Source organism: Quercus suber, unplaced genomic scaffold (genome assembly GCF_002906115.3).
Source record: "Quercus suber isolate HL8 unplaced genomic scaffold, Cork oak 2.0 scaffold_285, whole genome shotgun sequence".
Lineage (NCBI taxonomy): Eukaryota > Viridiplantae > Streptophyta > Magnoliopsida > Fagales > Fagaceae > Quercus > Quercus suber.
This window is the reverse complement of record NW_027069741.1, coordinates 72002-96964: the sequence shown is the minus strand read 5'-3', so window position 1 is coordinate 96964 and position 24963 is coordinate 72002. Positions and strand designations below refer to the sequence as shown.

The window sequence follows — 24963 nt, the reverse complement described above, 5'->3', positions numbered from 1 at the left end:
TCTGTAAATTTCTGAAACACTCAACAAACACATAAATGCATGTGTGGAAAATACAAGTAAAACAAAATTAAAATTTTTGATTTCACAAAACATAAAATAAAAGACATATATCATGAATAACCTCATAAATATAAATCAATAATCAAATGTACCATATGTGAATCAAGAAACAATAAAAAACTAAACACTAAACATAAAACATAACATAATGTCTCCCCTTATCATATACAACCCATATAAAAAGAAATACATCAAATGAGCTCCTAGATACAATCTACAATCTTCAATCTCTCCTTATCTCCATATATATGTACTCCCCCTTTTTGTGATGAATTGCCAGAGGGCAATCATGACTCATCAATGGGTGGAGCCGGTGGAGTAGAACCTCTAGAGTAAAGCATGAAGTTCATTGAGCACATCTAACAGAAGCTGTCCATGCGCTGCCTAAATGGATATAACAGTAACCAACATGGCACGTAAGGAAGAGTCGCTCGATGTAGATGGTGGAGGATCCACAACAGCTGTAGGGTCTACATATTCCTCAGTAGTAGGGTCACCAGATAGAGGAGGCCTAGGTGCATCACCTGTAGAAGACTTTACTCTAGAGCGCTTAGAGCTAGCTTTCAATTGAGTTGCTCTTTACCTAAGAAAGGTGGCACCTATAAGAGCTATGATATGTACATGCTTGGATGTGGGAAAGTCCTTTAAACCTAAGTCTAACAGAATCCTATGAATAAAAACCGAAAAAAATAAACCATGGGATTTGGCACTACTCCTATGAACCTCAACAAGTGAGCGAATGAAAAGAGTGGGAAAATTCAAAGGAGCATCAGTGACGAAAGCATACAAGAACGCACATCTCTCAATGGGAATAATATGAAGATGAGATATAGGCCATATATTATGACAAGAAATCCTAAAAAACAGATAATTAAGCTCGGTAAGCTTATGAGAAGTGACACGAGGATTAGTACCCCAACTAATGGAAGTACTAGTGATGAATGACATAATGTCATCAAAGGGAGGGATTTTAATGTAAGGGTACACGGATTGCTATACCAAAGGTACAACAATATGAAGATTAGATATAGGCCATATACTATGACAAGAAATCCTAAAAAACAGATAATTAAGCTCGGCAAGCTTATGAGAAGTGACACAAGGATTAGTACCCCAACTAATGGAAGTACTAGTGATGAATGACATAATGTCATCAAAGGGAGTGATTTTAGTGTAAGGGTACACAGACTGCTATACCAAAGGTACAACAAGAGCAGAGGCCACTCCATCAGGAGTAATGACATACTCTTCACCCCTTATCCAACCTTTCATAAACTGAATGTTGGAATCATCGGAGTGGACAGAGTGGTTCGAGCAGAACCCTCTAATCAAAGCAGTCGGAGGAGGATGCTTAACCTCTAAAAGTGGTAACCAACCCCTACGCTTGAAATTCCTACGTATCTTAGGATTAAGCTCATCTAAAATCACCTTACTCTCAGCCTATACCGGTCTAAATATATAAAGCTTCTCATAGTTTTTTTGGTTTTTTATGGTTTTAAATCTATCACTCTAGAACTCAGGAGTAGAAGGGGTGGTGGTTTTCTTGGCTCTAGTCTTCCTAACCATGATGTTAAGGGTTTAAAGAAAAGGAAAACAAAAACAAAAATATTAATGAATAACAATTTATATGATGCATGTAATGAATGCACATATGATGCACGCTCTAATGCATTGAAATTTAGTCAATTTTACTTTATAAACTAAAAATTGACTTGAACATAGAGTTTTAGTCCAAAAACCCCAAATTTTGAAAACCCCAATTTCAAAAATTAAACCAAATTGATCAATTAACTATTATACCAGTTAGGAAACATCATACAATGAATTAATTTATCAATATCACAAGTCAATTTCATCAAATCAAACCCAATTGAACAAAATCCCCAATTTTACAAAGTTCCAAGCCCTAGAAATTTCAATTGATCTTAAACCAATAGTTTAACCAAATTAATGCATAGGAATCATGTTTATAGCATCTAATAACTAAAACCCATTAAACCAAATTGATTAAAAACAAATGAAATGAACAAAAATCTCTAAATTGCTGTGTTCGACTTTTTCAAAAAAAAAAAAAAAAGCATGAAAATGTACGAAACATGTGATTAAGTTGAAAAAGAAAGGGTATAAAAGACTTACCAATGCTTGAGGACAAAAACCTTGGAGAAATTTGTGGAAGAAAAAGACAAAAATCCTTAGATTGGATTGATCGAAGAGAGAAAGTGAGAAAAAGTTTGAAAAAGCTTTTGAAATAATGAAGAACACGTGAGTAGAAGCTTTTTATAAAACTCAACTTTTGAATTTTGATCAGTCGAGATTGGTCTTCGATCGATCGAAAAAATAGAGTCGATTGTAGGGATGGCAATAAAATCCCAACCCGCGGGTACCCGATCCGGCCCGACCCTAATGAGTCGGATTTTACCAGGCCCGATAAATAATAGGGTCGGGTATGGGTCTTTTAAAAAAAACCCGAAGCGGGTCCGGGTCGGGTCCGGGTTTTTGTCATACCCGACCCGGACTCGACCCGTTTAAGTATAAAATTACCAAAAACCCTTATATATATATAACCTAAAAAAACCCTACTTCCTCCCATATCCACACTCAGCCGTCCCACTCCCCAGCCATTTCCCTCACTTTCCTCTCCTTCTCTCACTCACGCACTCACCCTCTTCTCCCTCTCTCACTCACAGATTCAACCTCATGCTCTGACCTCTGTCATCACCGGCCTCAAGCACTGTCACCGTCAATCTCAAGCTGTGTCACTACAGGTCTCAAGATTGTCACAGGTTTGTTTCTCTCTTTCTTTGTCTTCTCTGAGCTCTGATCTATCTTCTCCAAGTGTAGCTCAGCCAAGATCTGCCACCTCCGCCAAGATCTGCCACTGCCAAGATCTCTACTTTTTTTTCTTTTTTTTTTTAGGTTCGTTACTTGGTGCCTGAAAGGGGTATTATTGAGTATATTCATTTGTGGAATTTGTTTTGTAGATTTTTGAACTTGATGTAATGGTCCCAGATTTGGATTTGGGGGATTTATTTTGTATATATTTGAACTTGTGGCAAATCTTGTTGTAAGGAAGGAATTTTATTTATTTATTTTATATATGTATTTGGGTTATGTATATAGGATTTATGTATGGGTTTGTGATTTTTAAGTATTATTTCTTGTGATTTCTGTATTTGGGTTTGTGATTTTGAAAGAGAAAGTGAGAAATCTAAAAGTAAATTATTGTAGATTTATGTGAAATTTGAAATCTAAAATTATTGTAGAAATCTAAAATAATTATTGTAAATTAAATTAGTATAGAAATCTGAGATTTATTAAATTAATTACGGGAATTTTTTTCCCAAAAAAAAAAAAATTGAGCCACGGTTTAGGCCCTTAGGATGTAAGATTGGGCCCTAAAGTGAGCGGGGCCCGTGGGGCCTGACAGGATGGGTTTGGGCCCCGGGAAAAAAAACCCGTTTACTAAACGGGCCGGGTCCGGGCCACGGGTTTGGGCCCGCAGGGCGGGTTTGGGTATGAAAAAACCCAGCCCGAATCTGACCCGTTGCCATTCCTAGTCGATTGATCTAGAACCAATCGAGCGAGGCAGATTTAAACCAAAATTTTTAACGCAATTTCAATCGGTTGAAAAACAACCTCGATCAATCAAAAATTTGGAAAAGTGAAATTTTTGAAAAACAAAAGAAGTTTTATGAAAACACCACTCGAATCACTTTATTTCATGAATGAAATGCATGAGTATGAGTTAAAATTTTTTTCAAAAACATTTGAATTCAACCCAGGTCTTCCAAAAACAAGATTTCACACTTTTTGTCCCCAACACTCAAACAATAAACATATTTTGTATCAAAATCAAGGAACATATAATCTTGGATGGCCAAACCAACTTCACACTCAATTTCATGTACTAAGTTTAGCAAAGAATAACTTGTATAGTGTGTGTAACTAGTAACAACATGAGATACATGTGAAGTGATATGTAAATAGTAATCAATTACAATTTCTACATTATTCATCACATAAGTTTGAAAGTGACTATCACCTAAAGAGTTATATCATATAACTCTCAAATCTCCTAGAAAACAAGCTTACAATCATTTTTTTTTGCCTCATAATGTACACACCAATTTTATTATTATTGTGTACTTGTTATTTTAGCTAGATAATGTACACACTAATTTTGTGCATGTGCTACACTTTCTCGAGTATAAAATCTTATTGAAAGTTCAAAATGTGTGTAAAACACCCTTGAACGTTTAGACCCCAAATTACAAAATATCAATTCAAGCTTATTATCAAACAATTAATGTGCGGAACATGAACATTAGCCAAACACAGAATTGATAAACAATCTAAGCTAATTATAATCACATCCACAGCAGAAAATAAAAGGCAAAGATAAAGGAAGAGAGATGCAAACACAAGAACAACACGCGATGTGTTATCGAAGAGAAAACCGAAGCCCTCGGCTTAAAACCTCTCCGCCGCCTTCTAAGCGGTCAATAATCCACTAGAAAATGTAGTTGGGATACATAAATAGCAATAGACCCTCCAAGCCTAATCTACCCAAGTACCTAAGCCCTCAAAGCTTCCTGATCTAACGAGGTTACATCGAACCTTTTTTTTTTCTAGCTTACCGAATTTCACTACTAAACCATAGCATCAACTAATGAATATTGGTTCCTTCCAAACTGCTTCCTTTAGCACCAAATAAATCTTCTCACAGATGTGGGTGTGATGAGAAAAGGATTTGGTCAATGACCTCTCAAGGATGTATCAATGGAGAGGAAGAGAGTAGAAGAATTTGTAGAGTCTCTTAGCGAAGATTGGAGAAGAGGCAATCTTGTTTTTCTCTAGGGTTTCTCTCACAAATTCTCTCTCGAAACTCTCTACATTTCTTGGGTATAAAGGTCTATATATAGTGGTGTGTGTTTGGAATACGAAGAGTCAGTTTTTTCCAAACAGGGCTGGTGGGCGGCTTGGCCTCGCGGCTTGTCCAAGTCGCGAGTTCAAGTCGCAACGTAACGGCCTAGCTAGCCTGGGACTTTTGTCCTGTAGTGGGACAGCTGGCGTGACCCTTCACCTTCCCGCATGCTTCTCACGCGTACAGCATTTGTGGCTTGCAAGCCGTGAGTCAGTCGCGAGTTTTGGCCGCGAGTCTCTGCTTCTTTGCACAAAGATGAGCAATTTTTCACACTCTCTTCACACACTACCCTTACATGAATCTCACCTAAATACAGGGTTACTAAGTGCTAAATTATAAGTAAATTGGCACGGAATAAAATCAACAAGATGATTGATAAATTTCAACCTTACACTTCTGATATGCACTAAGATGTTCATGATTGACTAGTAAACAGTGGTGAGATAGTTATTTATGCCTTTCTCTTTAGGTTTCAGTCCTAACAATCAAAAGTATGTGACTTCAAAATCAAGATCATGTGATCAAAAACTATAAACAACTTCTACACAACATGCACTACATAGCTAAAACTAGCAAAGTGCAAAAAAATAAGCTCATTCAAATTAAACAAGGTACATAGCATGTTATGTAAAGATAATAGGCCAACCTTGATTACAAATCCAAGATATACAAAACACATCCCTCTTTATTTATTTATTTATTTTTATTAGAAATAAACAAAAACAACCTATCATGAAATGCATGAATGTTATGCAATGCAAATTCTAAAAGTAAAAAGTAACAAAACATCAAAAGAAGAATTGTCACAAAGAGTATTGAGATGAAGCACAAGGACTATGTCAGAAAGACTCAATTAGATTGAGCCTTTTGCATTCAAAACTTCTTAGATGCAACTCTGGCATTGGAGTTATTATTCAAATTAGAATGATGTGCAACTCCAGGATTGATATAAATGTTTAAAGCCTTTATCAATTCATCAATAAGTACCATAGGGGATCTTATGTTTGAGGCACATGTACTCTTGACTTATTTGTTCGTTTTGCATCTTGCAACTTGAAACAATTTAGGCTAGTATGCCCAGCCTTTCCACAAAAATGACAAACCCACAGAGGTCTATTATGCTTCTTATCCTTAGGGAGGTTAGGATTCTTAAGCTTAGACTCTTTAAGATCAACCCTAATCTTTCTAGGAGATGGTGTAACTTCTACTGGTTTGACAATCTCACTCTTGGGGGGCTCAGAAGAAAAAAAAAAAGTTTGTAGAATGAGTTTCAGACACTGAGATGCTCTCTACAAATCCTAGTGCTAACTTCCAAGGGTGAAGACCAATATCCCTGGCAAACTGCATACTAACTTCCAATGCCTTTGCTTCTGATTCAATTGCACCTAATGGAGTTGATATTTTCTTGCTCAACGCTGCAGCAAGCCTACCCTGATCATCCCTTACGCACACGCCTACCCCCACAACTCCCATCTCTAAAAACGTTGCGCCGTCTACATTCACTTTGAAGCTCTAATCTGATGGAGGTATTCACGCCGATGTCTGTGCTATTGGTGCCGATGGATTTTGGTAAACATCCACTGTTGCATAATACTTATCCAAATAATGCAGCGCCCATTGCAGTAACACTTTCCCAGGCTTCCTTTCTCCCCCGAGCCTTACTTCATTTCTATTATACCACAAAGCCCAAGCACATGTGACCACCTTTGCTGCCAGCTCCTCCCTCGGTTGATCCCCCATAAGTAAACTCCACAGCACGTCTTTGAAAGAAGTACAACTATTAGTATAAGTTGGGAATGCCATTTTTGAGCTTTGCCATAACTCACGAGCTCTTGAGCAAGTCCAAAGTAGGTGACCTACAGTTTCCACTTCTAAGTTACAACTCTCACATATGCTGTTTTGCAAAATCCCTCGACTCATCATATTGGACTTTGTGGGAAGAATATCCCTGTAAGCTCGCCATGCAAAGTGCCTGATTTTGTGAGGGGCAGGAAACTTCCAAAGACGCTTCCAAAAACGTTTGCTAAGGCTATCGTCAGAGCAGTCACCTTGATTATCAGCTTTAGCCAAATGTAAAGCACCATAATAAGCACTCCGCACATTAAATATTCCATTGCTAGTTAGAGCCCAAACTTGCTTGTCTGGTGGTAGATGAGAGCTCAATGGGATACTTTTAACCATCTCTGCTTCATGTGGCATATACAGAGTATCAACAACATCAAATTTCCAAGAAGCCTCCTCTTTATTGATTAGCTCACTGACCCATGTGTTTGCTTGTAGGAAGAGCTATGAGGAAGACACTTGGTACAAAGTGTGTGACGGTAGCCACTTGTCACCCCATACCTTGATATTATCCCCGTTTCCTATTCTCCATCGCATGCCATACCTCACCAGATCTTGTGCCACCATGATGCTCCTCTAAGTGAAAGATGGATTGTTACCCAAAGATGCATGGATAAAATCACAATTAGGGAAATACTTAGCTTTAAGATACCTATAGGCCAGAGAGTCATGGTTCATTTGCAGTCTCCACCCCTGTTTGGCTAGGACAGCTAGATTGAATTGTTTCAACTGCTTAAACCCCAAACCTCCCTTTTTCCTTTGGTTGACACATTTTATCCCAGCTTAGCTATGCCATCTTCTTTTCATCTCTCCTTTGGCCCCACCAAAAATTCCTTATTATAGCTGTCAACTCATCACACAAAGTATCAAGTTTTTTGTAGCAGCTTATAGTATAAGTAGGGATAGCCTGTGCAACTGCCTTAATTAGAACTTCCTTACTTGCTTTGGACAATAGCTTCTCCTTCCAACCCGCCAACTTTTTACTCAATTTCTCCTTTATGTCATTAAAAGTATTGCGTTTTTGCCTTCCAACTAGGGAAGGTAACCCCAAATACTTCTCATGCTGTTAGATTACTTGAGCCCCAAATCTGGTCTTAATCTTTTCTTTAATTTCATCTGGTGTATTGCTACTAAAGAATAGGGACATCTTGGTCCGATTCAGCTGCTATCCTGAAGCTTCCTCATAAACCAGTAAGATTCTTTGTAAAGAAGAACATTCCTCAATGAAAACTTTATAAAAAATTAGGCTATCATCTGCAAAGAAAATATGAGATAAGTTGGGACCACCCCGACACACAGCTACTCCTCTCATCTGACCTTTGGCGACTTTATCAAAGCCGATAAGCCTTTAGAACATAGAAGAAAAAGGTAAGGTGATAAAGGGTCCCCTTGGAGTAAACTTCTGCTTGTTACAATGTGACCCCTTGGCTTACCATTGATTCTCACAGGGTAGGCAATAGAAGTGACACACCTCATCAGCAACTCCCTATTTTTTAATGCAAAGCCGAGCTTTTTCATAATCTTCTCCAAACAAACCCACTCAACCTGATTATAAGTTTTGCTCATGTCTAACTTCAGAGCCATTTCACCAATTCTTCCTACTCTCCTCTGACTAATGTGATGCATGGTCTCACACGCTACGAGGGTGTTATCAGTGATTAACCTTCCATGCATAAAGGCATTTTGGGTATCATTATTAATGGAGGGTAGAATCTTCTTCAACCTATTAGCAATACTCTTTGTTGCAATCTTATATATTACATTATATAGGCTAATAGGTCTATAATCAATAATTCTCTTAGGCTCCTTACTTTTTGGAATAAGCACAATATGGGTATCATGAAAGTTTGGAGGAGATATACCTGCATTGAGCAAATCAAGAACAATCTTTATCACCTCATCACCAATGGCTGGCCAAAAATGCTGGAAAAACAAGGGAGACATGCCATCAGGTCCAAGAGCTTTAAGAGGGTACATTTGTTTTAACGCCATTCAAGCTTCATTTGTCGTGAAATCTTGTGACAAAGCATGGTTCATAGCTAGTGTAACGCTTGGTTGTACTACTTCTAGGATTTCCACAAAATTCGAAGGATTGCCAGATGAGAAGAGATTTTGAAAATACTCCACCGCTATCCCCTCCACCCTAATATCATCCTCTTGCCACACCCCCTCTAAATCTAATAGTCCTGTAATCAAGTTCTTGTTGTAGCGAGCAAACACATTGGCATGGAAAAATCTCGTATTTTTATCTCCAGACTGTAGCCAATTTATTTGAGATCTCTGTAGCCACATAGCATTTTCCTTTTCCAACTAACAATTTAGTTCAATCTTGGTGTTTTTCATATCCAAATGATAGGGGTTGTGAGGTGCCTAACACCTTTCACACATGTAATCAAACTTTCAAGTCCAAGATCTTTGGTTCAAGACTTTTTAGTTTGCCTTAATTGATGAACCCTTAAAATTTGGTTTAGTTAATCAGGCAACTTAAAATAAATTAGACCCCTAGGTGACCAATCACACCTAACACAAAACCAATGATTGAGCAACTCCTAAAATAAGAATAAGAAAAAGGGACTCACATACACACACCACACCCTAGATATACAAGCATGCAAGAGTCACGTCTTTAAGGATCCAATGTGCGACCAAACTGTAGAAAAATTGTCTCAAAAATTTTTTTGGGGGAGGGGAGGGGGGCGCGTCCACACTTAAGCCCCTTGATCTTCTTTCCATAGTTGCAACTCATCAATGAAATAAAAAAATCAACTTGAATTTCTTTTTCCTTGTTCTTGATGTAATTGTAGAGATTTATCAAATAAGAACTTACAACTGAATCAAATCTATCAACTCCAATAAAATCAATAAACTTCGGTGTATCGCTTATCACCAAAATAAAAGGATCTTGAGATTGACAATCATATGATTTCATTTCATTGAGATCCTTGAAACCTTCCTCTTCAATTTCTTCCTTAATGGTCTCTACCATCTTGATTTCAAGATCTTTCTTTATAATAGGATCTTCATTATTCTCCTCCACAATAATCTTGATTTGAAGATCTTCTTCCATCACAAGACCTTCATTAATTTCTTCAGAATTCTATATATTTTGTTCTTTAACTTCTACATAATTTTCAAGAACAATTTTTTTTTTCAACATGCAGTTCTTCCTTTAATGGTGGAACATATGGTTCTTCAAAATAATTCAGGGGTGAACTTTTTGGCCAATAATAATCTTGTTTTGTATACAACAAAAGTTCATCACAATTCAAATGATAAAATTGGATAGCAAGCATCTTTTTCATCCTTAGCCATGAATGAATTTTGTCTTTACCTTGTCAGATTCTATCAGTCTGTATTCATACCCACCAATGTGGTGCATACTCTTTAAGTTTATACAAAGCAAGTTTAACTTTTCTCTCATCACAAATATTCTCACAGTTAAATAAATCTTCTAAATCAAGTAACCAATCAAGAAAATCTTCTTTATAAAAATAATCATTAAAGCTTGCAATTCTTCTATAAGGCATATATGAAATTTGCTTACCAATAGATTGCCTGTGAGTTACGTCTCCACGGCAGTTATCCTTATTGTTTCCTTACTCCAACAGCGTCATTGTTAACCTCCAAACTAGGATAAATCAAGGCTTTGATACCAACTGATACGGGAATTTGGAAATGTTAAGAAGGAGAACACGTCTACTAGAAAACAAGAAACAAAACATATTTGCTTTTGAAAATAACCTCGAATCCACGAGGGTTCCTTGAATCCACAAGAACAAAGGGTTTGGAATCCACTAGAAAATAGAAAGATGAAAAGTTTGAATTTTATTGATTGAATAATTGTTCAAAAAATATTTACAGACTTAGGGGCCTATTTAAGAGAAAATATATTCTAAAATAAGTCCTAATTAATACCTAATCATTATAGGAACCAAATTTGACCTAAAAAGCATTAAAAACACCTAAAAATAAGGAAATAATTACCATAAATTTAAAATAACAAAAATTACATAAAAATACCAAATATAAAAAACTACGTAAATTAATTTGAAGATTCTGTTTTGCATCATTTAGTAGATTTTTCTTTAGAGAGGAAATTGTACCTGGACTTGCATTTGCACTTGGTTAATTAGGTAACTAAAGACAAAATAGGTATTTCACTGGTAAGTAAAGCCCAAATTAAAGTAAAAGTTTTGTAGCTTAATTACTCCACAAAAATAAGAGATGTGTTATATGCACAATATTTTCTCAATAAATTATAAGTGATTAGGTATTATCGATTATAATTTGAATTTATCATTAAAATTATTTTTTTGTTCTACCAATAATAACTTGTAATAATCTGTCGCTTAGAATTTTTTGTAAAAATATTATAAAAATGTTGTGAAAATATTGTGAAACTAAAATTTCTCCAAAAATAAAAACACTCAATAAAAAAATAGAAACTTCATTAAATTTATTTATCCTACTTATTAAGGAATGGTCATGTTTACAAAATTTTGAGATCACAACTATCTCTTTTCCCTTTTTCTTTTGTTCACTAAAAAACAAAAGATAAAAAAATAATAGAGCTCCAAGCCTCCAAGTACACCAGAATCAGCCGAAGACCCTAAACGAAAAACTGGAGAAAATAGGTAATTAATTTTTTTTTCCTAACTATTTAGTTAATTGTTAAGGTTTTGAAACTATATCTTTTACTAGCATTTCGAGTTTAAGAAACTCAATTTAGGGCTTATAAATCGAGTTTTTGGGACTCAATTTTTATTAGTTGTTCACGTTTGATGTGGCAATTTTTTTCAATTTTTTCACGTGGCGTCTACTTGGAAATCGAGTTTTTAAAACTCGATTTACAATGCAAAACACAAACCAAATTAAGTCTCAAGTCTCTCAGCCATTCCCAAAAATACAAAAAAAAAAAAAAAAAAATCCAAGAACAGCACAATCAGATTAGCCAATACAAAACATCCAACCAAATCTACCCAACAACCACCTAAAATCCAGATTTAAAAAAAAAAAAAAAAACCCAAAAACGCAAAAACCCATCAGATCAAAGAGAGAGAAGACCTAGATCTGCCTGGGTCTAGGCACCGCGGCCTGGGCCACCGTGGCCTGGGCCCTCGCGGCCTGGGCGCGCGCGGGGCCTGGGCCAGCGCCGCCTGGGCGCGCGCGGCCTGAGGGCGGCTGGGCAGCGCTGATCTGCACGTCTTCTTCTTCTTCTTTCTTCTTCTCTCTCTCTCTCTCTCTCTCTCTCTCTCTCTCTCTCTCCGCGTTTCTGTATTTTGGGTCTATATTTTGTAATTATTTTTGTTATAAATCGAGTCTTAAAAACTCGATTTCCAAGTAGCCGCCACGTGAAAAAAATGCCACATCAGACGTGAACAACTGATAAAAATCGAGTCTCAAAAACTCGATTTATAGACCCTAAATCGAGTTTCTTATACTCGAAATGCTAGTAAAATATATAGTTTCAAAACCTTAACAATTAACTAGATAGTTAGGAAAAAAAATTAATTACCTATTTTCTCCCGAAAAACTAAATCGTATGTAATATGTATACGTGGTTGAGTAATGTGTCACGTAAAATGGCACAAGTTGTGCCATTTAATTTACGTTTGGCACCAGAATTACTCTACGTCACTACCAACTAAACTCAAGTCTCGAACAGTAAAACAGTTAAAAACAGACAAATTTTTCTCAGAGAGAAAAACTCATTATATAGAACTAGAAAACCACATACACATTTACAGAAACTCATGGCAATGGAGTCTCCCTTCAAGGCTGAAATACTGAAGGGGAAGGTGGCGTTGTTGACTGGTGGAGGGTCAGGAATTGGGTATGAGATATCATATCAGTTGGGAAAACATGGAGCCTCCATTGTTATCATGGGCCGCCGCAGGAATGTCCTTGACTCTGCTGTTGACTCCCTTAGATCTCATGGAATTCATGTGATTTATTTTCTCTCACTTCCCAGAATCTTTTTTTTTTTTCAACTAGTTTGTAACACTGTTTTTGTCAACTGGGTTTGTTTCATATCTTTGAGTTTCTCTCTCTTTTATGTTTGGAATGAAAGTTGGGGTCTTGTTTGGTTTCTGAGAAAAGTGTTAGGAAAATAGATGAAATCATGAGTTTTTGTTTGTTGTTCTTATTACTGAACTTGGAGTTCAACGAATATCTGGTATGAACAACCATTTGATTTTATATGTTAATCAGGATTTAACAAACAAACAGAAACTAATATGATAACTTGGCTATGGATCTGTTGACTAATCAGGATATACCATGTGTATTTTGTATGTTAAATAATATGATTAATAAATATATTTAATTTCCTAGTTGAATACTGTTGATAAATAATTTCAGTGAATTTTTTGTTAAATATATATTATCTGGGAAGTTCCACTTGAGGACATAATAATCTGGCTCAATCTACAAGTGGGGTTAAACGGGTTTTCTCAAACCATACAAACAAATTAACATTTATGTATGATTTGAACCTAGAAACAGGCAGCCGAGGAGTACTAAGATAAACATTAGGAGGTTAATTTGCATTGTCGAAATAAGTTCATTACTAGCATCCCATCAAAAAAAAAAAGTTCATTACTAGCAGATTTTTCCTAGTGTATTAGACAAACAGAACTTTTACACTAGTGTTGGTATTGGTAAATTACGTACGGTAAGTATCGAGTCTAAGGTTCAAAACAAAATGGTCGAAACAAAACCTTGGCTGAAAAAAAAAAAAAAAGAAGGAATAATAGGGTAGGTTAAAAGGTTAAGAAACTTTCATCTTTTGACCAAAAAAAAAAAAAAGATCAAGAAACTGAAAGAGAAGCTTTGGAACAAGCACTTGTCATGACTTGTTCTAGCAGATTCCCACCTATGTTTGTATCAAAAAATTGTTGTAGAATCATCTGAGAAGATTAATGAGAATAAATGATGAGCATAGTTGAGAGGAATGGAATGTTGATGTTAGTGTTAATGATGTGTTATTAATATAGATTGTTGTCTGACTCTGATAGGTTAACTAAACTCCCACATTGTAGAATTCTTCTGATTGCTGCTTGGAAACTATTGCAGGGTTTCTACCATGCTTTCTTTTAGTTGGATGCTGATGTCTGGTTTCATGAATATTTTTGTTGCAGGCTGTTGGACTAGAGGGAGATGTTCGCAAAAAGGAAGATGCAATTAGAGTTCTGGAATCAACTATTAAGCATTTTGGCAGGCTTGACATTCTTGTAAATGCAGCAGCCGGCAATTTCCTTGTAGCAGCAGAGGATCTAACCACTAATGGCTTCCGAACAGGTTGTATCTTTAGAAGTGCGGATCCAAAATATTCCTTCTGATTCAATAAAGAGTATTGGAAGATTTATCCTACACTGTATAATTTGATTGGATTTTTATCTTTGTTCATATTTTTATGTCCATGGTAAATTCCAAGAATTAAAGCTAAGTTGTTTAAGTTGATTTAAGTTGCAACTATTATATATTGGGTCATGAACATCATAACTGACAATGGAAAATACTGATAGATCACGATTATGCTTAACATTCATTTCAAAAGCAGGGGAAGCTTTATTTATTTATTTATTATTTATTTTAAGTTTGAAAGCATCAGTGAATATGTTTTTCACTTATTCTAGTATATGGATCCACATACTCATTGAGGTCTTTCTTGGGTGATCTAGAAAAATGAAACGAGTTTCAGTTTCTATTTTTATAGGGTAGGACACAATCCTTTAGAATCAAATCTTTGAAGAAACAGGAGCCAATTCAAAGATGAAACTAAGGAACTCCTAAGAATTCCATTTCATGAAATAAAATTGATTTATGACATCATTAAAGTTGATTTGTTTCAAATTCCAAACAAATAAAACGAGTAGCACCAACTGCTGTCTAAACATGGTAGGGTGTGCCTTATGTCAATTGGTGGTTCCTCTAGTTAACTAGGTTGAGAATTGCAACTTACATTTATATCACATGATTTCAGTGACTCCGGGACAATATTACATTATTATTCCAGGTTTTTCAGTACATGAAGACTCTTAAGAGTTTATAATTGAATGTTTCCTTTTTTTGATTGGTTTCTGCAGTAATAGACATAGATTCTGTTGGCACTTTTACAATGTGCCACGAAGCACTTAAGTACCTTAAGAAAGGGGACCAGGGAAACACCCATCTAATGGTGGAACAATCATAAATATAAGCGTAACTATGCATTATGCAGCCACTTGGTATCAAATCCATGTATCTTCTGCCAAGGTTTGTAAACTGGGGTTTGTGAGACGTTTGTCAATAATATTTCTTAGGGATAATTACAGTAAACCCACCTGAGGTTAGGCCCGTTTTCACTTTGCCTACCTGTGGTTCAAAACTTAACACTTTGCCCACCTGAGGTGCCTTCCGTTAGGGATCTGTTACCCACCTCTTCGTTTGCTTTGAAAAACACATTTTTAGAGAAAAACAAACATAACAAAGATCAAAAAGTTAGGGCTTTTTATTTCTGATGAACTTCTATAAGAACAAAACACAAATCAATAGCACAGATCAAATGCTCAATGAAATCACTTTTAATCAGGAGGATGATGTAGAGGTGGGAGTATAGGACAATTCCTTCAATAAAGACTTCATCAAACAGATCCTAACAATCCAATTACATGCTCCAGGTCCACACTTGGAAAACCCATTGAAACGTGGTTCACTTCCTCACACCTGTAAAAGTTCAAACTCAAAAAGTGATTGGATTGTTAAAGTTCAAACTCAAACCCACGGTCCACACTTGTAAAAGTTCAAACTCAAAAACTCAACCCCACACCTCTCTTATTCAATTCACCTTCACTTCCTCTCATATTATATTTAACCCTGTTTCTCAAGTACTCCCTCAACGCTTAGCTAGCATTGGCCGTGACTACACAGCCGATCTTCCTGACGAGTGCTTAGCTAGCATTTTCCATTTCCTCGGCTCCGGAGACCAGAAAAGGTGCTCGCTCGTTTGCCGTAGGTGGCTCAGCGTTGACGGTCAAAGCCGTCATCGTCTCTCTCAACGCTCAAGCTGATTTGCTCTCTTCGATTCCTTCTATCTTCGCTCGCTTCGACTCGGTCACCAAACTCAGATCAACCACTATCTTTGCTTCATGGGTTTTCTTTTTTTCTTTTCTTTTTTTGCTTTTGGGTTGTGGGTTTGATAATGATCTGATTATGGTCGGGTTATGGGTTGTGGCTTGTGGTGGTTATGGATTGTGAGCAGGTGGTGGTGCTAAGTTGTGGGTTCTGATAGTGGTGGTGGAAAAAAAATCTTCTATGACAATTTCTTACCCAAGTTTGGCATCTTCCAAAAGCAAATGACTTCTTGTGAAGTCATAGCAATAGTGATTGACTCGTTTTCTGGGCTAAGTTACAGAATTTTTCTAGATCTAAAGATTTGGAGTGGTTCCCTCTCTTGGAGTTCAGTTTTCTGGGCAGCTGGAGGCTGATTTCTAGATCTTTAGATTTTTTGTTTTTTGTTTTTTTTTTCTTTAAAATTGTATTAATACTATAAAACAATTATTAAAAAAAAAAAAAAAAACTCTCTTTTTTTCTCTCTCTCCCACGGCCTCCATAAAAATCCAGATTTCCAAAATCAAAACGAACAAGAAATACAATTTGAACCCAATGAAACTAGAACTGATTGACTCGTTTTCCATGCTTTGGTTTTTTATTTTATGGCTTTAGTAGTTTGTGGGGTTTCGATCTTGGTCGCTGGAGCCTGGAGATGAGCTTGCACTAATGGCTTGGGATTTTGAGTGAAGCTGTGGTTTACAAATGTTGTGTTCTTATGTTCATGAGGAGAATAGCAATACTGTTGATTTTGTGTTTTTAGAAGTTCATCAGAAATAAAAAGCCCTAACTTTTTGATCTTTATTATGTTTGTTTTTCTCTAAAAATGTGTTTTTCAAACGGCAAACGGAGAGGTGGGTAACAGATCCCTAACGGAAGGCACCTCAGGTGGGCAAAGTGTTAAGTTTTGAACCACGGGTAGGCAAAGTGAAAACGGGCTTAACCCCAGGTGGGTTTACTGTAACTATCCCTATTTCTTATTAACTGTATTCAATATCTTCACATTCTTTTCTTTTATACCAGGCAGCTGTTGATAGCATTACAAGAAGCTTGGCATTGGAGTGGGGAACAGACTATGACATTAGAGTCAATGGGATTGCACCAGGACCTATTAAAGACACTGCTGGTGTTAGTAAACTTCTACCTCAAGAAATTATAAGCAAAGCTAGAGAGGCACAGCCTTTGTATAAATTTGGTGAGAAATGGGATATTGCTATGGCTGCTCTCTATCTTGCATCTGATGCTGGTCAGTAATCTAATTTACTAATTTTTTGTAATGTAATTTTTTTCCCCCTTTATGCCATGTGTGTGTGTGGATTCCCAAAAATGTACTCCCTTTTGGTCAAATGGTAAGAATCCCTTCATAACCTAGCTATCATAACTTGCAATTAGACAATTAAGTAAAACACAAATTTATTTATGAAACTTATTTTTTGTCATTCCAGGATCCATTTCTGACTAAGGTTGACAACTTCATTTACTTTAGGCCCTTCTAGGATTCTGTCACACACACACACGCACACACACACACACACACTCCTCTTTTCTCTCTTGATTGACAATGTTGGATGAAGAGCAGTTTTCATATCCCCTGCATGTAACTTCCTAAAATATTCAATGAAATAGGAACATTCATTTGAACTCTTCTCATTAATTTGTCTTTACTTCTCCTTGCATCTTGATTGATTCCACAAACTCTTCTTCATGAAGGAGCTTTAATTGATTAGCTTGCAATAGGTTGTTCCTTAGGCTGATTCCGCAAGTTTATTCATGTTCCTACAAACTTTTTTTTTACCCTTCTTTTTCTCTTTGAATTACTCCCTAATATGCCTTACAATATTTGCTTATGGGCCGATGATGTCATTTCCGTTGGGTATAAATGTGTTAGTTGAAGTCCATATGCGGAAAAAATAACCTCATTTCTCATCAATGTGTACTTTAATTTCTCTAACAACTTCTTAGCCATGTCAATGGAAACTTCCTGGTATAGGTACTTATCAAAAAAATTTCCTGATATAGGCATTTTGGTTGTGATGGATCTCTTTGTGACTCCTAATGTAGGTATGATGTGTCTAGATCTTGATAAACACAGTTGTATTCTATTTTCACCAATACAGGCCGTTGCCTTGTTTCTTATTTCCTTATCTCTAGGTGCTATGTAGGGAAGTATTGAAAAAGGTTTAATTCTAATTAATTGGTAATGAACCACCTAAAAGTTAAATTGCTCTGAGCATAAACAAGAACAGTAGATACAAACTGGGGATATTGATGATACGTGCATAAGTGCTATTTGTAATCTTTTCTGATGAAATTATACTCACTTTATTCTTTTTTTTTTTTTTTTTTAAATACAATAAAATTTCAACTTATTACGTACATTTCATGATGATTGCTTTTTATTCTAATTTTATGAGTCTACAAGTTACATTTTGGGATATTGAGCTTTTTCCATTTCGCAACAGTAAGTGCTTCCACTGCAGTAATTTTTGTTTATGATTTCAAAACTGCATAATTTTCAAGCTAAAGATTTTTTTTTTTTTTTTTTTTGGGGAATTTATAAATGTTTTAAATAATTTTGCTACTCTTCCTTCTATCCTCATATTGCCATACACCGAGAATCTTATGTGCATGTCTTATGCTTTTAAGGAAAATATGTCAATGGAACAACATTGGTGGTTGATGGAGGACAATGGCTGAGCAGTCCCCGCGATCTACCCAAAGAGGCGGTGAAGCAGCTGTCTCGAGCAGTGGAAAGTAGGTCTAGAGCAGTTGGGGTTCCTAAGAGCAAGCTATAACGATTCAATTGGATTTTGTCCTTTGGTCCTCTCATCACATTGGCTGCTTTCTTAATGCAGAGATGTTCACTTTAATTGGCAATAAGTGTGTGTGGATTGTAGACTAGAACCGCAACCCTTTCGTATGAAGAGTACCTTGGTCATTAATATTCTCCTATTGGATTAGCTTCAATCTCAAAAAGATTGTAAACATTGCATTTTAGAAAGGGGTAAAACGCCAGGCGTGCATAGAAGTGGACTGTTTGTTTGCACTTTGAAGTTGCAGTCAGTGAAAACTTAATCTTGAAAAGTACATTGTGAAAAATAATTTTCCCTATAACATATCCAATGATTTTAAAAAAGGTAATAAACCATAATTTGGCCCAGACATAAGGTAATAGGGCAGGCCACAAGTAGACATGGCAAAACGGACGGGCGGGTCGGATTCGGGTCGGGTCAATCGGGTTTGCGGGTCAAACAGGTCACGGGTCAAAACGGGTCATCTTTAAACGGGTCAATCGGGTTTCGAGTCGGGTCGGGTCGGGTTGACCCGTATTTTTCAAACAATTTTTTTTTTTTTTTTTTCAATTTCAAAAAGACTAATATCAAACTAAAAAGATTAAGAAAGAAGAGCAACTCACATTGAGAGTGCAAAAGATCTAGATTTATATTCAACTTTCAACAGAAGCAAAACAACTACATCTTGATTTAATGCATGGAACTTATGCTGTTAAGCACATTTTTTTCATATACAACTTACAAGCCTTCCACCGCCTTTGTCATTAAGTAACCAACTCAAAATTTCTAACAAGCATCTTTTTTTTTTTTTTTTTTTTTGATACCAAAAACAAGAAGTACAGAACAAACGACATTAAGAGTTCATATACAAAGCTGATTCAACCAGCGTTAGTTCAAAGGCAATAAAGTTACCTGCTTAGCTACAATACTTATATAATTAACCAGCAAAAAGGGCACTAAGATCATTTTGTAGAGTAAGCCACATTGAACAAGAAAGTTAAGGTTAGCAAGCCTATTAGAATCCTGCCAATCCAAAGCTCTCTTGCTGTTAAGGGTTGTAAAAAGTCCTCCTCAATTACTTAAAAACAAAATTCTTTGGGAGTTATAAACAGTTGCAGTGAGACTAGCTTCCACCACAGCTTCCAAAAGGCACCTTGTTGCAGTCCTAGCTAAACAAAAAAAATTAGATAACTTAGAAAGATAAACTAAACAAAAAAAAGATTTAAAAATAAACATAACATATTAAGTAAAGAAGGATTACACCTCAATCTCAATCTACTCAACATTGTTAGCAGATTCAGCACTGGAAATATTCATTGTTTTGTGGCTGAAACGGAGTGGACTACAGCTAGCCTAGCAGCAAGCATAAAGGCATAAAGCATTGAAAGTGAATGGGATTTTTTTTTACTTTTAATGGTTGTGACTATTGACTTGTGACTTGTTAGAAAGCCATCTGTCTGAGCCCTTGCCCCTTGGCCGGTTGGAAGTTGGAACTTGGCCCTTGACTAGTTGACTTGCCTTGTCACTTGTGTTTCACTGTTTTGTTTGTAGTGACTTGTCACTTGTGTAATTGTGTTTTGTTTGTAGTGACTTGAAGACTTCACTGACTTCTACTCTTGTCTTAGTCGGTTAGTCTTTGTCTACTGTCAAGTATTGCTTTATTAATTATTACTAGTTTTGATACTTTGTGCTTTATGTACAAAGTATCAGGACATAATTAAAAAAAAAAAAAAAATTTGCGATTTTTTTTTAACGGGTCAGGTCACGGATTATTCGGGTCAGGTCGGGTTGATCTGCAAAAAAATCGGGTCGAATTACGGGTCAACCCGTTTTTGTTTCGGGTCAAAAAAATCGGGTTTGAGTCAGATATTTTTCGGGTCGGGTCGGGTCGGGTCGGGTCAAAAAATTCTGACCCGTATTGCCATGTCTAGCCACAAGTACAGAACCAATTAGATGAAAAATATTAGATTCATATATGACAATTATTTGGTCCTTGTGCTCACTCAGCAGTAAGATAACTATTTTTCTATGTTGCTTTTTTGGACAAACATTTGCATGTTTATGTGTTAACTGTTAAATATTTATCAACTCTCTCTCTCTCTCTCTCTCAAAAAAAAAAAAAAAAAAAAAATACCAACTCTACCTTATTGTTTCTAGCTCCGCCAAACTAAATCTTAGCAGTTGTGCAATGCTTTCCCTATTTGCCTTTTAGGGTAAATCTTTGATGGGGTGGTTTCTTAAAATGCCATCTGTAAGTGTTCTAAAATGATTGGATTGTACTTTACCAAGTAATCCAGACTTAAATAAATGTTGATTCACAATTTAGGTATATATTTCAATTATTGTGAAGATATGATAAAACCAAATTCTCTCATTTCAAACTTTTGAAATAAATAATATTTTTGAAATACAATAGTAGAGTTAACGCAAAGAATTCAAGAGGATCTAATATTTTTAGGTATAGCACAACCCATTTGTGTTGTAACTAGAGCATCCAGAAATAAACTGGGCCTGGTAAGCAAAAGTAGTGCTAGGTACTTATAGTTCTAACTTCTAAGGTACTTATCCGGAAAGTCACAATGAGGACATTAACACTTGCTAGGCATCTTCAAAGTATATTTAGAACACAATTTCATAATATACTTTTTAAATAGGTCCTTTGGTCACATGGGCATCATGTGAAAACTAGATACTTTTCTTTTCTTATATAAAAAAAGTAGTGCAAAATGAAATAACATACTTTCCACTCTTAAGCTGCCAGTCAAGAAAATCACAAGATGAAAACCCATTTGGTGGTAGTTGGGAACAACCACAGCCTAAGCGGGTGTGGAGGATGGGCAAAACATGACTTTTAAGTTGTATGCAGAAGTTACTAATGAAAGAATACCAGCAAATGAGATTTGACATTTTGCATCACTTAGCAAATAAAAATAATCCTTCTCTGTTTTATTCTGTCCAACTTCTAAGTGCTATAAATCAAAATGAAATGATTCTCTATCTTACAATATCCAATAGCCACAAACTATGTACATGTATAAATGGTCAAGCCTACACATAAAGTGGGTATTCTAAAATATTTATTCAGAACAAATCAGCTGATGAAATGCTTACCTTCAGTGTACTCTTAGCATCTCTACCAACCAATTTTGACCAAACTATAAACTCAAGGTATCTTACGTTTCTTAAAAAACTCATCCCAGGATTAAATTAATGCAATAGTACATAATGTGGCTTATGACTTCTCCATGCCACGTATTCATAGATTCAAAACCCTAAATAGAAATTAGGGTTAATGAAATTAAATAAGACTAATCCCTTTTCATGAAATCATTTTAAAGAAAATAAAATAAAAAGGATTTTTGCTCATGTCATATGACAACCTAAAAGCAACCTCAAACATGGATGATTTGCCTTTTGGGTTGTCTTCATAAAGCGTAAAACAATAAAAAAAAAACCCGGGATAACCAATGCCAAATTTTCATTTATCCATTCCAGGATTATGCAGTTTATAATTAACCATAAATTAAACCACACATGAGGTATATGGATTCTTCAGCATAAGGGTTTATCTAGACAAAACTACATGGGAGATCCCATGAAAAAACAAGTAAAAAAGCACAAAGGAGACACAAACAACTACAACAGCTTTGGTAATATTGCACCACCTATAAAAGTTTTCAAACTCAAAGTTGTGACACCTCTTTTGTAAAAATGCCTGTTAGATCTTAGGATCTGACAGGTAGTATGAAATTCTCCAAAGGACATAAAATTATTTATCAAAGAGAGGAAAATGATACAGATATTTAATGGAAGTAACATATGTACCTTGTGCAAAACCCAACTAGCCATATATAAATCCATATTTCAACAGTCAGTGTGACTGAAACAATGACATCTGGCCCTCACAGTAGACGTGCACACAGAAAGAGTTTTAAAGAATTAAGTGAGTTTTCAACCTGATCAACATATGAACGTAGAACATAAGGTTTTAGCTTCAACATCAAAATACTCAAAATCCTCCAATTTAACCCAATTTACAATATAACAACAAATTGAAGAGGTAACACTTTTTATTTATTTATAAATATGTAATAAATATTTCATTAAAAAAATGCAAAGGTTTTCACCATAATACACAAGATTTATACAAGAATAAAGCAAGAGATAACACTTGAAAATAGGCAACTCTTCAATTAAGGAACATAAATATGGCAAAGTTGTGCTCATAAAACTACATTATCATTCCTTAATTGGTCAATAACGTAACATTTCTATTGCTTCTCTTCACTTCAAATCAGCTGCAGGTCATGAAACTTGATATCTCTTTTGTTATACTCCGAACTTCCTCTTAATCAGAAGCTAGAACATGCAACTAATTCAATTTCACACTGTCTTCTAAATTGGCTTTGTACATACAAAAAAAAAGGCCGTACACAGTGCACCCTCTATATGCAAACCAAAATCCATGTCAGCAACATATATAAATATAAATATAAAATATAAAATATATATAAATGTATACATATACACACACATACAATTTTTTTTAACAGTATCAACTATTGAGCTAAATCCTGGGATTCTATATGCAATCTTTTATAATATATAATATCAACTCCTAGGAATTGACCCACATACATTACATGCATCAATTCCTGTTGTATCACCCATTGAGCCAACTACTAGGATTCTAGATGCGATCTTTTAAAATATAACTGCTCACAGTATTTCTGCTCATCCAGCCCATAGTTCAATGGCACACAAAAACATCACGTTGTCTGATGGTAGTCTATGACAACAGGAAACCAAATCCTAAGGAAAGAATCATTGGGAAGTCCTTATGGTGTCTTGAAATATAAATTAAAAATAACAAATCCAAAGCATCAGGTATACTGTTTTCCAAATGCATGAATCCTGCCATCTCAGGGAGGAAAAAAAAAAAGAGAGCCACTTACACCAGTCAGTCGACATCAGCAGAAACTAATAGCCGTTTATTGTATTTATCTGTGTGTAAGAGGGGGGAAAATGGTTTTACTAAAATTACATTTTGCACATTGACCTTATGGTCCTTATCCCCTAAATTGTTCTTAGGCGTGGTCATTATCACTCAATAAATAATTAAACTCAATGGTTTCAAAACTGGGCTTTCCACACCCAGGTAAACTGGACCCAATAAAAAGCATATACATATATACACACACACACACACACACACGCATTCTTGAAGCACAACAAAAAATTTAAAACAAGAAACATACACCAATGAAAAACAGTATCAATTTGATCAAAATAATAATAATAAAACAGAGTCAACTTCTGGTGAGATAGCCACTAGATCAGGGTAAACTGAAGGTTTAAAATAAATCCAACCAAAATGTTATAACTAGATCAATTATCCAATCAGCCAGAACCAATGGATATCCTGTATCAATCAGCTGGGGTTCTGAACTGAGGCATAATCCCTCAACACCAAGAGAATTTTAATAAAAAGAGTATCTGTATATGTATCAAGAGACAGCAAAAGTTTAAGAAAAAAAAAATCCTGAAAATATACTATAGACAAATGAAAACACCATAACTAGAGGAAACACAAGAGAAAACCCATAGTCATAACTCATAACCATCATCTGGTTATCAATCCTGCTGATAGTCGGATCAGTTCATTCAAATAAAGTAGCCAGATTATTTACTATAGCATCACATAACACTCTACTTCATTTTAAAAATGTAGAGAATAAAGACATAATAAATATCTAACTTGGGTTCAAATCCCCCTTCCCACACTCGTTGTGAGAACTGAGAAACAAAAATAAATAAAGGTATCTAACTTGGGCCTTCCTTCTATAGCAATAAATTCAAAATTGCTATCCAACTACAAAATTGTGAATTGTAAAAAACAACCCAAGCATCATCTAATTTGTGATCTAAAGCAAAAACAACAAATTTCCAAATCCATCACAGCATTTATAATCTAATATCCAGCAGCAATCCACAACAACTACAATATATGACTTGCTGAAATAAAGTTATTACCAAACTAACAACAGATCATTAAAAGTACTATTTAACAGTTCAATTATCCAAATGTTCATTCTCTCTACACATTCCTAAAACAGTCCCAAAAAAAAAAAAAAAAAAAAAAACTTTACTTGAAAGACTTAAGATAGCCCAATTCCCATTTCACATGCCCAAACAGCCCAAACTTGGGAAAATATGCTTTAAAGCTAAGGGTACCTCCAACGAACGAATGTCCCT

General features: G+C 35.6%; 1 protein-coding gene and 1 long non-coding RNA gene across 2 annotated transcripts; one reads left to right on the top strand and one right to left on the bottom strand.

The window, feature by feature from the left end:
- The first annotated feature begins 12400 nt into the window (after positions 1–12400).
- On the top strand, positions 12401–18883 carry LOC112007613 (peroxisomal 2,4-dienoyl-CoA reductase [(3E)-enoyl-CoA-producing]). The gene is given in 6 exon segments (XM_065781954.1): positions 12401–12771; positions 13966–14125; positions 14914–14979; positions 14982–15082; positions 16940–17162; positions 18563–18883. Coding segments are annotated over 6 exon segments (891 nt in total). The 5' UTR covers positions 12401–12579; the 3' UTR covers positions 18712–18883.
- A 657-nt stretch (positions 18884–19540) lies between these two features.
- On the bottom strand, positions 19541–20421 carry LOC112013907 (uncharacterized). The gene is made up of 2 exons (XR_002883085.2): positions 19972–20421; positions 19541–19877 (listed from the first exon to the last, which is right to left on the bottom strand). It is a non-coding gene; the product is annotated as an uncharacterized LOC112013907 (long non-coding RNA).
- Positions 20422–24963: the final 4542 nt, after the last annotated feature.